This window comes from Cannabis sativa, chromosome X (assembly GCF_029168945.1).
Source record: "Cannabis sativa cultivar Pink pepper isolate KNU-18-1 chromosome X, ASM2916894v1, whole genome shotgun sequence".
NCBI classification, from domain to species: Eukaryota; Viridiplantae; Streptophyta; class Magnoliopsida; order Rosales; family Cannabaceae; genus Cannabis; species Cannabis sativa.
Genome location: NC_083610.1, coordinates 76852819 through 76867765, shown reverse-complemented (window position 1 = coordinate 76867765; position 14947 = coordinate 76852819). Strand labels below are relative to the sequence as shown.

The 14947-nt window shown below is 36.8% G+C and overlaps 2 protein-coding genes across 2 annotated transcripts; one reads left to right on the top strand and one right to left on the bottom strand.

The window, feature by feature from the left end:
- Positions 1-6489: 6489 nt before the first annotated feature.
- LOC115698167 (uncharacterized) lies at positions 6490-9083 on the top strand. The gene is made up of 3 exons (XM_030625350.2): positions 6490-6991; positions 7203-7951; positions 8110-9083. Exons 1-3 carry the CDS (start codon positions 6692-6694, stop codon positions 8645-8647), a joined length of 1587 nt encoding a protein of 528 aa, XP_030481210.1. The 5' UTR covers positions 6490-6691; the 3' UTR covers positions 8648-9083.
- On the bottom strand, positions 9075-11837 carry LOC115698174 (uncharacterized methyltransferase At1g78140, chloroplastic). Its single transcript, XM_030625361.2, has 8 exons — positions 11474-11837; positions 11258-11382; positions 10934-11074; positions 10585-10669; positions 10139-10332; positions 9875-9986; positions 9649-9756; positions 9075-9454 (listed from the first exon to the last, which is right to left on the bottom strand). The coding sequence occupies exons 1-8, from the start codon at positions 11645-11647 to the stop codon at positions 9314-9316; spliced, it is 1080 nt and encodes a 359-aa protein (XP_030481221.1). The 5' UTR covers positions 11648-11837; the 3' UTR covers positions 9075-9313.
- Positions 11838-14947: the final 3110 nt, after the last annotated feature.

The window sequence follows — 14947 nt, the reverse complement described above, 5'->3', positions numbered from 1 at the left end:
TGAAAATAATTTTTAAGGTTACCTAAATGTATTTTAAATTATAATCTTTCAATATAACTTAAAAATAACTAATTAATTACTAAGATGTATACAAATAAGTTTTAGAGGTAACCAAAATATATCTTAAATTATATTATATAAAAATAAAGTTTTTTATAAAAAAATGTAACTAATTAGTTTCTTATCAATGCTATTAGTATCTAAAAAGTTACTTTTGAAAAAGTAGAAAAATAAATAAAAAAAAAAACTAGAAAATGTCATATTTGGCTGACTTGACATACTAATAATAGTAATAATGGATTAAAAAATATATATTATTATAAACAAGGGGAAACTTATAAAAATACTAAAATTTGGTTTAATTTTTATAAAAATATTATCATATAGGAATTTTTTCAAAAATATTATATTTTTATAAAACAAAAGTGGAACGCAAAGAGAACATCTACAAATAAAAGTGAAACAACTAAAAAATAACCGTAAAATAACATTGAAAACTTAACATTGTATACAGTATAAAATTTACACAGTATTTTTGATAAAAATTCTACTCTACAGTAAAAAAAAATAAAAAAGTTAGAAATTTTAGTATGTGGTGTAAATAATGTAACAAAACTTAAGCCCATTAAACTATGAAATTTGGCATTTTTGAAAAATGAAAGAAAGCCTAAAATGAGAAGCCCATTCAGCCCAAAGAAGATATGCATGGATTGTTTGAAATGATATTTGATAAAAGTTTGGGTTTTATATTCTTTATTTGATCTTTTTAAAGGTTCTCTTAAATATTTGGATATTTTCATAAATACCTATGATAAAAATAATAATTATAACACGTCAAAAAAAAAAAAATTATTATAAAAACTTGAATATACATTTTTTTTTTTATATATATGTTAACTGATTTTAATTTATTTATTTTACTTAAATAAATACTGCAACAAATCAAATATTTTATTTGATTTGATTTATAATATATAATTAATTATTTACTAATAAATTAAAATATTCTAATTATGGTTAGACTTAATTATCAAATATTTCAGTTACCCAATTTAATTTTCTGAATTAATTATCAAAATATTCTGACAATTAATCGTGGTAGAAACTTTGATGGAATATCTCACTTATATAAATATAGGGTCTTAGTCCTCAAGCTCACTACTCGTTATGTGAAACACAGTAAATCCATCTAAAAAGAGTAGTGAGAGCTTGGAAAGCCCGATTACCCACATCAATTTGTTTTTTTTGCAAATCAAAGCTTATGTTGGATTGAAGTTCAAACATCAATGACTGGAGGTATTTCGATCCTAAGTGTATATGTTCGTTTATTTCACATTTTATATACACATTCATATATTTTATTTTACATATAAAATTTCTAACAATTAATTTCTTCTGTAAGTGATGGTGTAGGCTCCTCTTGCTCAAATGGTTGGGGTGAGTTTGGGTAATGTGGACTGTAACGTCCCCGCTTCAAGCCTCCATTGGGCCCTTACACCCACGGACTAATGGCTCTTATACACGAGTACGCCACACTCGTCGCTTTGGATTGATGTGACCCTACGGACCGACACGAGTGTTTTCAGCGTGCTTTGTCCTCACTCACACGCATCCTGGGAAAACTTCCCGGGGAGGTCACCCATCCTTGAAATTGCTCCGAGCCAAGCACGCTTGCGTGGAGTTCTTTCGAGATGGGCTACCGAAAAACAAGATGCACCTTGTTGACATAGGTAGTACCCGATCAATCCATTTAAGCTCTCTTCAATGTGTAGTCCCATACCTACGATCTCGAATCATCTCACTTGACCTTCCCTAGGCGGTGTGGGATTGCACAGCTTACCCGGTATATCCCCTTACGGATCACGGGACTACTGACTGTCACAATCACCCCCCCTTACGGGGTTCGACGTCCTCGTCGACCACACTTCCGGCTGGGTCAAGGCTCTGATACCATTTGTAACGTCCCCGCCTCAAGCCTCCATTAGGTCCTTACACCCACGGACTAATGGCTCTTATACACGAGTACAGTCAGTAGTCCCGTGATCCGTAAGGGGATATACCGGGTACGCTGTGCAATCCCACACCGCCTAGGGAAGGTCAAGTGAGATGATTTTGAGACTGTGTAGGTATGGGACTACACAGTTGAAGAGAGCTTAAATGGATTGATTGGTACTACCTATATCAACAAGGTGCATCTTGTTTTTCGGTAGCCCATCTCGAAAGAACTCCACAGTTAAGCGAGCTTGACTTGGGAGTAATTTTAGGATGGGTGACCTCCTGGGAAGTTTTCCCAGGAAGCATGCGAGTGAGGACAAAGCATGCTGGAAACACTCGTGTTGGTCTGTAGGTCGGTCCATCAATCCAGAAGCGGCAGTGGCGTACTCGTGTATAAGAGCCATTCATTCCGTGGGTGTAAGGGCCCAATGGAGGCTTGAAGTGGGGACGTTACAAATGGTATCAGAGCCTTGACCCAGCCGGAAGTGTGGTCGACGAGGACGTCGGACCCCGTAAGGGGGGGTGATTGTGACAGTCAGTAGTCCCGTGATCCGTAAGGGGAAACACCGGGTAAGCTGTGCAATCCCACACCGCCTGGGGAAGGTCAAGTGGGATGATTCTGAGACTGTGTAGGTATGGGACTACACAGTTGAAGAAGGCTTAAATGGATTGATTGGTACTACCTATATCAACAAGGTGCATCTTGTTTTTCGGTAGCCCATCTCGAAAGAACTCCACAGTTAAGCGTGCTTGGCCTGGAGCAATTTCAAGGATGGGTGACCTCCTGGGAAGTTTTCTCAGGATGCGTGTGAGTGAGGACAAAGCACGCTGAAAACACTCGTGTTGGTCTGTAGGGTCAGTCGTCAGTCCATGAAGCAGCCAGAGTGACGTACTCGTGTATAAGAGCCATTCATTCCGTGGGTGTAAGGACCCAATGGAGGCTTGAAGCGGGGACGTTACATGGACGGTATTGGTGATTCTAACCTTGAACTGAAGGATCTCAATGTCAGTGGTAGTCAAAATTAGTAATATCATTCAACAAATGCATTATATCATCATGACTCCTTCTAAACAAAGGCTCTCCAGTTACCTTTGCATTATGATCCATCCAAATTTTTGTTTCATCATCCAAGCTATTATAAAAGAAGAAAATAATACAACTACTTGAGAAACTGTGATAACATCTCTCTACCAGTTCATTAAATCTCCCCAAGCAAAATAGGATGGCTCATTGTGTTGTTGGAGAAAACTCATTAGAAAATTTAGGTGTAAATTTTTTTTTATGTACATTGCAAGTTAAACACAATAAAAACATTAGTCAAACTAAAATAAAAAGACCAAATTAGAATAAAAATTAATTTTATTGATATTAATAAAATAATCCCCGACAACATTGCTAAAAATTTATTAATGTAAATTCAACACATAAGTATATGTATCGTTTATAAGTAATAACTCACCTGAGTGAGGTCGATCCCATAAAGACTGTAGCTAGGGTTTTAGGGTTAGTAACAAGTGTCGGGTTGTTGGTATTGGTACCATTGCCATCAGGAGCTATGATGGCGCTATCAAAACTCTCAGTAATGTTAAACACATTCTTGAATTAAAGAGAAATTCGATATCTCTTGGCACTCTTGATGATGAAGGATTTGAGTACAAAACTGGTAAGGGAACTATGAGGATCACTAAGGGTTCATTACTTGTCATGATAGGCATTAAGAAGCATGGTTTATATTTTCTGGATGGAAAAACAATGACCCATGCACAAGCTGCAGCAGTCACCAAATGCAAAATCGATTCTAAGTTTTGGCATGCTAGATTGGGTCACATCAGTGAGCAAGGATTAGTGGAGCCATCTAAACAAGGTTTACTTATGAACTATACTCATGCAAATTTACCTTTCTGTGAGATCTGTGTGCAGAGAAAACAACACAAGATCAAGTTCTCAAGGAGCAATCATAGAGCAAAGCAGGTGCTGGAATACCTACATGCTGATCTTTGGGGTTCAAGCAAGGTCAAAACACTTGGTGGTAATCAATATTTTCTATCTGTTATAGATGATTATACCAATAGGCAAGAGACAGAACTAGAAGAGAAATAAGACCCCCTACCAGGTATGGAGAAGCAGACATCATTGCCTATGCTCTTGCAGTAACTAAGGAATCAAAGGAAGCAGTGCCTAAGAATTATCAGGAAACTATCAACAACAAACATTCCAAGAAGTGGAATTTAGCAATGAATGAAGAAATTACTTCTCTGAAAAAGAACAAAACATGGATAGTGGTTCTCAAACCAGAAGGACAGAAGGTTATAGGATCCAAATGGATTTTTAGAGTCAAAGATGGATTAACTGAAGATGAACCAAAGATATACAAGGCCAGATTAGTTGCAAAAGGATTCACTCAAGTTGAAGGGATAGATTACTTAGAAATCTTCTCTCTAGTTTTTAAAATGAAGACAATAAGAATGATGATTGCTATAGTTGTTCAACTTGATTGGGACATACATCAAATGGATGTAAAAACAACTTTTCTAAATGGAAAACTTGAAGAAACTATATCCATGGAACAACCTGAAGGATTCAAGGTGGAATCCGAAGAAGGAGAATTAGTCTGTCTGCTGAAGAGGTCTCCACATGGTCTGAAGTAATCCCCAAGGCAACGGTATAAGAAGAATGATTTTGTGGTTACAATGGTTGGCTACATCAGATCAAAGTTTGACACATGTTTGTATTTCACAAACTTAAACTCACAATCTGCTTATCATGGGAAAAGATCAAAACAAAATAAGCAAATTGAAATATGTTCTAAACAGTGAGTTTGAAATGAAAGAGATGGGAGTTGCAAGAAAGATCCTAGGCATTGAAATTCAAAGAAATAAAAAAGAGAAGAAGTTGTTACTTACACAAAGGTCATACATTGAAAAGGTTATAAAAAGGTTCAATATGAAAGATGGAAAAGAGACTCAAGTGCCATTAGCTGGTCATTTTGTGTTCACTACAGACCGATCCCCAAAAGATGATAAATCAAAGAGAAAAATGGAAGAAATCCCATATGCAAAAGCCATTGGAAGTGTAATGTATGCAATGATAAGCACAAGGCGTGACATTACCTATGCTGTTAGCACTTTGAGTAGATTTATATCCAATCCTGGTGAGGATCATTGGACAAGATTAAAAGGGCTTCTAAGATACCTAAAGACCACTTCCAACTATGGTTCAAAGTTTGAGAAGACTGGCAACACACTGAAATTGGAAGGATTTAAGGATGCTGATTTACATCCAACAAGGATACCAGAAAATCGATTACAAGTTATTGTTCCAGTTGAATTCTTGCTGCATAAACTGGAAATCACAGTTGCAACATGTGGTTGTATTATCTACTATGGAATCACAGAAGCTTTCAAAGAAGCAACATGGATCAAGGGAATTCTATAAGAGATCAGCATGTTAAAAGGGAAAGTCTTAGTGTTTTCAGACAGCCAATCAACAATTCATTTGAGCAAGAACCCTGTTTATCATGAAAGATCCAAACATATTGATATAAGAATGTTTTGGATCAGGGACAAGATAGAATCTGGAGAGATTGAATTGGAAAAAGTGCCCACAGAGGAGAACTCTACTGATGCAGGAACAAAAGTGTTGCCAGTGAGCAAGTTTAGTCATTCCATGGAATTGCTCAACCTTGGATTTGTTTAGAATCTCAAGTTCACTCCCCAAGTTTATGTTTTTTTACTAGTTTTCTATGAATTAAGGTGGAATTTGTGGTTAGTAATCCATAGAAAACCAGTTTTGGAATTAACTTTCTATTCTTAGAAAGTTGATTAGAAAGTTAGTCAATAGTTAGTTGAACTTTGTTTTAGGTGTTAGTTAGCTCGGGTTGTGAGCTTAACTAACCTATATAAATAGTGAATTGTAATCTTAATTGAGACAAGACAATAGAGATTAAGAGAGCAAGAGAGAAATATGAGAGAGATTGAGTGATGAGAGGAAGATTGTTGAAGATGAAGAACCATGGCATTCATGGTGTCTCGAGCAGCTCAACCATAGTGTTTTGAGAGCTAATTTCTCTCTGTGTGATTCTCAATTTTTATTACTCTCAATTGGTGTTTGTAAATAACCTTGCATAGTGGAAGAACTCCTTGGGGGAGAGTTGGAGTAGGACTCACATTGAGATCCAAACCAAGATAAATTCTTTGTCTCATTCTTTTACTTTTTCTCTGTTTTATGCTTTAATTGTGCTCATTACTGGTTTGGTTTATTTTTCTTGTTTGATATCTGGTTTGTATGCATTGCTTCGTGTGTTTGTGTGTGTTGAGTTTGTGTTGTAGAGAATTACAATAGATATTAAACATATAAACATTAGCTCTAAAAGTACACACATATCTTCATAATTTATTATTATATTATTTTGTATGTATATATTTTTCATTTATTCACAATAATATTATGTTAATGTTGTATCAATAAATAGTTTAAAAAATAAGCAAAATATAACTATAGAGAGATATTTACAAAAAAAAAAAAAATTATAGTTCATAAAAGAAATTTCACAATAGAAAAAAATTCAGGACAAAAGTCTACACTTAGTTGGGTTAGTTGGGGGGCTTAATCCATTTTATTGTAAGATATCTTTCTATAATAATTGTAAGATATCTTGTAAAATTCAATTCAATTAATTTATTTTTTAAAAAAAAAATGAATTTGAAAATGAAGCAAGAGACGGTGACTCTGGTTCTGGTCAACCTGGCCGGGATCATGGAGAGAGCCGACGAGTCCCTGTTACCGGGTGTGTACAAAGAAGTTGGCGCCGCCCTCCACACCGACCCAACTGGACTTGGTTACCTCACTCTCTTCAGGTCTATGGTCCAGTCCTTGTGCTACCCACTCGCCGTTTACTTCTCCCTACGCCATAACCGAGCTCACGTTATCGCTCTCGGCGCTTTCCTTTGGGCCGCTGCCACTTTCCTTGTCGCCTTCTCTTCCACTTTTCTTCAGGTACTTTACTCTTACATTACGTTACTTCCAATTCCAAACATAGAGGAGAACAAACAAAGATTTCGGTACCTTTTCAGTTTTAGTATTAATTATAATTAAGCATTGTGGATTGGTTGCTTTCCCGATTGGATTGGATGACATCTTAGAAAAAGAAGTATCTTTTATCATTGTATCATTCATAATAATAGGAGCTGATTGAATTGAAATTTAGGTGGCCGTATCAAGAGCATTAAATGGGATAGGCCTTGCTCTAGTGGCTCCTGCAATTCAGTCCCTTGTGGCTGATTCAACGGATGAGAGTAATCGTGGTATGGCTTTTGGATGGCTCCAATTAACTGGGAACCTTGGCTCTATAATCGGTGGCCTCTCTTCTATATTGATAGCTCCAACAACTTTCATGGGAATAGCTGGTTGGAGGATCTCGTTTCATATTGTTGGGATAATCAGTGTGATTGTTGGGGTGTTAGTGCGTGTCTACGCTACTGATCCCCATTTCCCAAATGAAATAAAACCCAGCAATGAGATTTCTCGGAATTCATTTTGTTCAGAAGTCAAGGTGCTTGTAAAAGAAGCTAAGGCAGTCGTTAAAATATCATCATTTCAGATTATTGTGTTGCAGGGTGTTACTGGTTCTTTTCCCTGGTCGGCTCTTGCATTTGCACCCATGTGGTTGGAGCTTACAGGATTCTCTCATGAGAAAACTGCATTTCTTATAGGCTTGTTTGTGGTTTCTGGTTCCCTTGGAGGACTTTTTGGTGGTAAAATGGGTGATGTCCTTTCTGTTCGTCTACCGAATGCTGGAAGGATAATCCTGGCTCAAATAAGTTCGGCATCTGCTATTCCTCTTGCAGCCATACTTCTACTGGCTTTACCTGATGATCCATCAACAGCAGCCATTCATGGTTTGATCTTGGTTGTAATGGGATTTTTCATATCTTGGAATGGTCCCGCCACGAACAAGTGAGTACTACTCTTGTTTTTTTTCTCTTTCAATCTTCTTACTTGACAATTCAGCAAGTATGCCCCTCTAGTCATAAGGCTGCTAAAACTTATTAAATCAAAATTAGAAGTGAATTGAGGGGAATTTTGATATAAGATGTTATGGTCCTTCCTTGCAGTCCTATTTTCGCAGAGATAGTTCCTGAGAAATCCCGAACCAGCGTTTATGCATTGGACAGGTCTTTCGAGTCTGTGCTCTCATCATTTGCTCCCCCTGTAGTGGGGTTATTGGCTCAACATGTTTATGGTTATAAACCGGTTGCTAAAGGGTCCTCTGCATCTGAAGAAATTGCTGCAGATAGAGAAAATGCTGCATCTTTGGCCAAGGCTCTGTACACAGCAATAGGAGTTCCAATGGCTCTCTGCTGTCTTATCTACTCATTCCTGTATTTAACCTATCCAAGGGATCGGGAGCGAGCTCAAATGGAAGCTTTGATAGAATCAGAGATGATGCAGATAAGATCAGAATTACCTGTAGATGGGCAACATCGTCATCAAGTTCTGTTATCTGGGTCAGAAGTGGAGGAAAGAACAGTAATTGAAGTGGAGTATGAAGAAGATGCTAGTTTTGATTTTGATGATGATGTTGATAGTGATGGTGATGAGAATACCTTGCTGCACCGCCAGTTGACCTTTGCCAATCCAAGTGCTCTGTAAATATAATCTACAGGCAGACCTTGGCTTAAATTCCACAAATCTACAATATCGGAAAAACTTAAGCTTGTGAAGGCATACCCTGCTTTTTGCAGGTATAAACCTTACTAAAGAAAGTAACAGGCGGTAACCATACAAAAAATGTTGACAGTGTTAGCTAAGATGCCAACTTCAGAGTCTCTGTGATCCCAACTAAGAAAAAGGGGAGATGGAAATTCAAAGCTTGATGGTAATGTAATCTATGTTACCCTCAATTTTGTTAAGTGGTGAAAATTCTAGTCCTATATAGAAAAGATTTTAGGTTTTGCTTACAAATCAATGGACAGTAAAGAACTAGCGAGAAGTGTTTTCTTCATTCGTGTATCTACTAACATTTCTTTTGTATACAACTTTTGGGGTTTTCCAGTTACAATAAGTAAATTTGAGAATGTTTAGTGAACATGCCAATGCATTATCCTTTTTTTTCTTTTTTCCATTGCATATTCGTAAAACATAGCAACTCGTGTTTAAGATAGTACAGATTTATATGATTGCATCATATTCAATATTCAACTTTCTTATGTACAGATTTTGGACATAGTTTAGCTATTATATAGCATATACATTCCATAAAACAGTATTTTCTAAAAATGCGGCTTTGAAGCAGACAGATGAAACGGCAACATATGCTCAGTTGGGTTTTTTGGCTGAGATCATCACAAAAAGGCCATTCCTTACACATGTGAAACCAACTAGCCCAGAAGCTCTACAAAGATCTTCTAGTTCGCGTTGGGATAGGAAAATGTAACTTCCTGATATTTGCCTTGTATTCTGGAATAAGAAGCATAATATTTTAGCTTATAGATTCCAGTCACTATAATGAAAAATACAGCAAATAGAAGCAGAAATGTGAGCTGAGATAATTCTGGTCCAGGCAATGATAGCAAAGTGGGTAAGGTCAAGTTCCCTTTCACATGTTATAACATTAGGAAGACAGCAAGTAAATTTCAAGTTGAAGAGTTAACCTGGCGTATATTCCTCAAGAATGGGAAAAAACTAAAAGGCCCATCAAGTATGTAGGTTGATGCAACAAACACTCCACCAGGTCGTAAAACTCGACTAATTTCAGCAACCTATAAAGTCAAAACCATTTTGATGGAAGCGTTTGTTTACTTGGTGACACTTTCATTGTTTAAAACCCAATGAAATTACAACAGTGAGTATGAAACTCCCCTACAACTGCTTACTTACAGCTGATAATGGTGAAGGCCAACAGTGTAGAGCTGCACCAGCATGAACGGCATCTATAGAACTTGATGCGAAAGGGAGCCTAGAGATATCTGCCCTAACCAAAACTATGTTCCTAAAACAAAAATAAAACAACTCAGATACATGTCAAACATAAAATTTGACACAATTAAAAGGCTTTCACTAAAAAGTTGCAAGTAGTAGCATATGGACCATTTAGAGAGGATCAGAGGATTATATTTTTTAATGAGAACTGCAAATACATACTCTTTGGGAAAGTTTTCCTCCTGCTGAATGAATTCATAGCACTGCTTCAACATGTTCTCCGAGTAGTCGAGTGCAACAACAAGAGAAAAAAGATTACTCTTAGCAAATAGTCTCGAGAATAGCCCGCTCCCACAACTCGCATCTATAATATTTCCACCCAGGACTGGCTTTATGAATTTTTGAACCAGATCAAACTGCAGTAAACATTATAACATACATGGTTCTTTCTTAGCAAAGAAAAACGCAAGTCAATGTCCACACTTACCATGGAATTTCAACATATATAATATAAGTTTAGAGTCTCAAGAAAGTTCATTATTATTAGCAGCATAATATTACGCTACATGGTACATACTTCCCTATTCAATGGTTTACTATCATTGAATAAAGAATGTATGTAGAGTTTGTATATCCTTGGAGAGTTGAAACGGAAGACAAAATGTCACCTCTTTTTCAGGGCCAGGGAAACCACCTAATACGGAAAAGCTTTGACGCCAACCCCTTTCATAAAGAAATGATACCAAAGGTGTCCTGATCGACCAACAAACCAATAATATAAGATTAAAACATATCATAACATTTATAAATAGAGTTGTAGATTCATGTGGTATTGAGCAAAGCCCTGAAAATGACATGCTAAAACATAGTAAACTATATGAGATATATATGTATTTCACTTCACATGATTGATTATTAGACAGATAAATTTGCATCCAACAAGTCACAAGATACATAGAAATCCACTAAAGATAAATCTGCCGAATAAGTTGAAACTGACAACCATTAGATAGTTACCTGAAAATCTCTGTGGAAGCGGGCATGGGTTCACCATAGTTCTTAGTCCCACTTGCAGCCGTGAGCTCAAGATGAGTCTCATTGCCAAAGTAAGTCTTCTTACAAGTGCCACATTGTAAACTAGACCCAGAGACTGATTCCCTGCAACCAATGAATCCCATACAACAGTTAAAAGAGCAAGAGGTACCAAATTAAAGAACCGACAAAAAAGTAAACAAATCAACACTAAAATAAAAAGAGCACAACACAGTTTAAGCTTCTTTTGAGAGAAATACCAAATGGGTAGTTTTAATTATGATGAAAAAAGAAAATTAAAAACCATACACAGATAAGCCCAGTTCGCCGCCGGTCAACGCCAATGGTTCGTAGCATATCGGACAAGCTAAAATGTTGCTCCTTTTTTTATTATTAATGTCTTCATCATTTTGGACAGCAGTAGGAGTAGGATCCTGTTGTGGTAGATTAGATAGAACCAAACTTATTTCAAGTAAATACAAACATAGACGTGGGGAAATATATTATTGAAAACATAAAGATTACAGTGGAATCGGTTTGGAGGAAGACAGTTGAAGAAGCTCGAACACGTAGGGGGAGAAGGCGTTTGAGAGTGTTCCTACAGGGCTGCTGAGTTTGATTGATGACCCAATTTCTTGAATTGATCATTCGACTCTGTTGCACGCCTACCCACGATAGGCTTCTCACCAATGTCACCATTCTCACTTTCTCTCTAGAACAAAGGAGTAGGACAGGAGACGCGTTTCAGTTTTGGCCGGGAATATATTGATGGCGTATATATCTTTTTGCTGGAAAATATTTAAAATGAGTTTTGAGGTACTAATCTCACCTAATATAAATTAAAGAAGGACCACAATTTTTGGACATATTATTTGCTTCACAATAACTATTATCATTTTGAGGACAAGAAGACCCATGAAGGAGCCTTCCTTTATGTTTTTGACATCAAGAAAGCTTTAATTTTAATTTTTCTACTAATTATATAAAATGTTTTGTAAATTTTTGAGAAATTCAGAAAATTTTAATCCGCTGAAAATAGTGCTATAAATACAGGTCGAGTTTTTTGACAAGAAATGAAACCAGCACGAGTCTGGAAGGTACAAGCACGATTAGGCACGAAAAAATACGGGCTTCAGCACGACACGATACAATACCCCAAATTGATAAAATATACCACGAAAAATATGTCCTTAAACACGACACGCACGAACTTACGATACTAACTAAAAATAAGCTTCAAACAATATATTGCACGTGTCTTTCTTATTTTATATATTTATAAAATAGTTGGTACCTTATTTTTATATTGTAAATTATTTTAAATTTTAGAAGTTTTACATAATTTTTCAAACACTATTATGTGCATTGTATGTATAAAAAAAGTAAAAATTAAAAACACAAATCAAGTGCATTGATTTGATACACTCATTTTTTATGGGTGCACTATGTAAGCACCCAAAAGTAAGTATCATTCTCAAGTTTAAACCATAATGTGCTTTCAGATTTTTTGGGGGGTTAGTTGTTAAAGATATTGTTTCTAATTGTACAATTTTCTTGATGTTTGTTTTTGGGATTTTATTTAGAATCCTGTTGATGCCACTAATGTCTAATTAATGATAGTCGTGATTTCTTTTGAACTTTTTACTCTAGAGTAGTATTTTCTGAGTATTTTTCTAACACAAAATAAATAGATAAATAAATAAAGCATCTGGTTTGTTAAAAATGTTTAATGAGCATCAATCACCAATTCACTTCTCATAATTTAAGCGCAGAGTTTCTAAATTCCTATTCTTTAGTTTTTTGAAATACAATAAGTGAGTAACTTGAATATTGAGTAGTTTTACATGAATATTTTCTAACTTGAATACGGAATTCAATTTCATCCTTGACAACCTGGTCTCGAAGCTACATGGTTGGAAGATGAAATTACTTTCAAAAGCTGGCCGTGCTACCCTTATCAAATTTGTGGGACTGGCCTTGCCAGTTTACACTATGCAAACTACCAAGCTCTCCAAAAAAACTTACTTCCAGAATTGATGGTATGATCAGGAATTTTTGGTGGGGTTGTGAGCAGGGTAATCGTGGTTTGTGCTTAAAGGCTCGGGACCACTTATGCCTTCCCAAATCAAGAGGTGGACTCGATTTTTGTAAGTCCATGGAATTGAACTAGGCTATACTGGCAAAATGGGAATGGGCCCTTCTTACTGATGAACAGTCTCTCTACTGCAGGGTGTTAAGGGCTAAATATCTAAAGAGTAAGACGTTCATGGAGGCAACCTATACAAATTCAGACTCTTGGTTCTGGAAAAATGTGGTCAAATCAAAAGTGATTCTCAGGAAAGGGGCTTGTAAACTTGTCTCGAATGGGGAAGATACGAATGTTTGGTCGATCCTTGGGCTGTTCATGGCAATGAGTTCTATCCTAGACCCATCACTTCTTGTCCTGAGAGGGTGGTTAAGGTGGCAGATCTGCTTAATAATAATGGGGATCGGGACATTGCCATGCTCAAGTCCCTGTTTGACTCTGATACTATTACTAACATCCTAAAAGGGGGATAGCCTTGTGGCCAAGGGAATGACAGATGGATCTGGACTAAGGAAGTGAGCAGTAAATTCACAACAAAGTTTGCTTATTTGATACAGGCTTACGAGAGAGCCCCTGCCTGTGTGGTTGCGCCGACCTTGTGGAACAAACTTTGGAGCTCCAATATTTTAGAAAGACGTAAATTTCTTTGGTGGGGTATCCTTTCGAATGCTCTGCCTGTCCGTGGTCTACTGGCAAGGAGAATCCCCATTGATGATGACTTATGCCCGTTGTGTGGGGAAACTGCGGAATCGATGGAACACATGTTCCTCTATTACAACTTTGCTTACCATCTCTGGAGGTCCTCCCCTTGGGGGTGTTCCCGATCCCTGACTCTAGGGGTCGAGTTTGGGATTGGGTTAAATTTCTTTGGAACTTGAAGTCGAATGGGGTGGACTCTGACAAGCTGTTCCTTTATGCTTCAATCATCGTTGACACAATATGGAAAAACCGTAATGAGAAGGTACATAACTTTCACCCGAGTAACATTGCAATAGCCATTGACTCTATTTTTCATTGTTATACAGATTATGTTTCCTGCTTACTCCCTTCGGCGTCTCCGGTGGCTTCTCCGGCTTGGACCCCTCCGCATGAAGATTGGGTCAAAATCAACTGTGATGCCAAGATTGGTGGAGATTCCATGTGCATTGCGGCTCTGGCTAGGAATCACTCTCGAACTGTTGTGTGGGCTGCTGCTACCAAGCTCAACTTCAGAGATCCTCTGATTGGTGAGGCGGCGACGTGTCATCTTGCTTTGGACTCAGCTAGACTCAAGAACCACAACTATATTTTGGTGGACAGTGATTCAAAATTGGTTATCAAAGCACTGAAAGGTCTTTAATCTATTTGGAATATTGATAATTATGTTTCTTTATGTAATCAACTCTCTAAAAACTTTTTTTCCTGTAATTTTTCATTTATTTCTCGTTGTTGTAATTTTGCTGCCCATAATGTGGCTAATTGGGCGTTTGCCCAGAACATCTCAGGTTTTGTGGAGCCCTCCTCAATACCTGATATTATCCTTTGTAATGACTGTGAGGTCTAATTTTCTTCTCTATCAAACGCTTTATTTTCAAAATAAAAAAAAGAACACCCACAATTTTGTGCTGACTATTGGACCCTACAAATCAACATATACATATACTCCAAGGTTTGAGTTGCCCTATAATTGTTCTTTGTTAACTTAATTCTAGCCATCTGTGGATAAGGTGTGACTAATTTTGGCATACATTTATTGTGAAGCCTATTTCAAGACATAGATGCTTTTGTTTAATTTGCAAACAATATTTGGAGGAGCCTTGTATCGCGAAGGTATTTTCATGTATACTTCCTCATGAAGGTCCCCATGAAGAAAGTCATTATTGATTTCTAATTGGTGGATATTCCAATTATTTATAGCAACTAAAGTAAGGAAA

Coding starts and splice junctions, on each gene's coding strand:
- LOC115698167 (XM_030625350.2), top strand. CDS start 6,692: ATGAATTTGAAAATGAAGCAAGAGACGGTGACTCTGGTTCTGGTCAAC. Junction 6,992..7,202: donor TCTCTTCCACTTTTCTTCAG/GTACTTTACTCT, acceptor ATTGAAATTTAG/GTGGCCGTATCAAGAGCATT. Junction 7,952..8,109: donor AATGGTCCCGCCACGAACAA/GTGAGTACTACT, acceptor CCTTCCTTGCAG/TCCTATTTTCGCAGAGATAG.
- LOC115698174 (XM_030625361.2), bottom strand. CDS start 11,647: ATGGTGACATTGGTGAGAAGCCTATCGTGGGTAGGCGTGCAACAGAGT. Junction 11,383..11,473: donor TCCTCCAAACCGATTCCACT/GTAATCTTTATG, acceptor CTACCACAACAG/GATCCTACTCCTACTGCTGT. Junction 10,670..10,933: donor GCTTCCACAGAGATTTTCAG/GTAACTATCTAA, acceptor TTGGTCGATCAG/GACACCTTTGGTATCATTTC.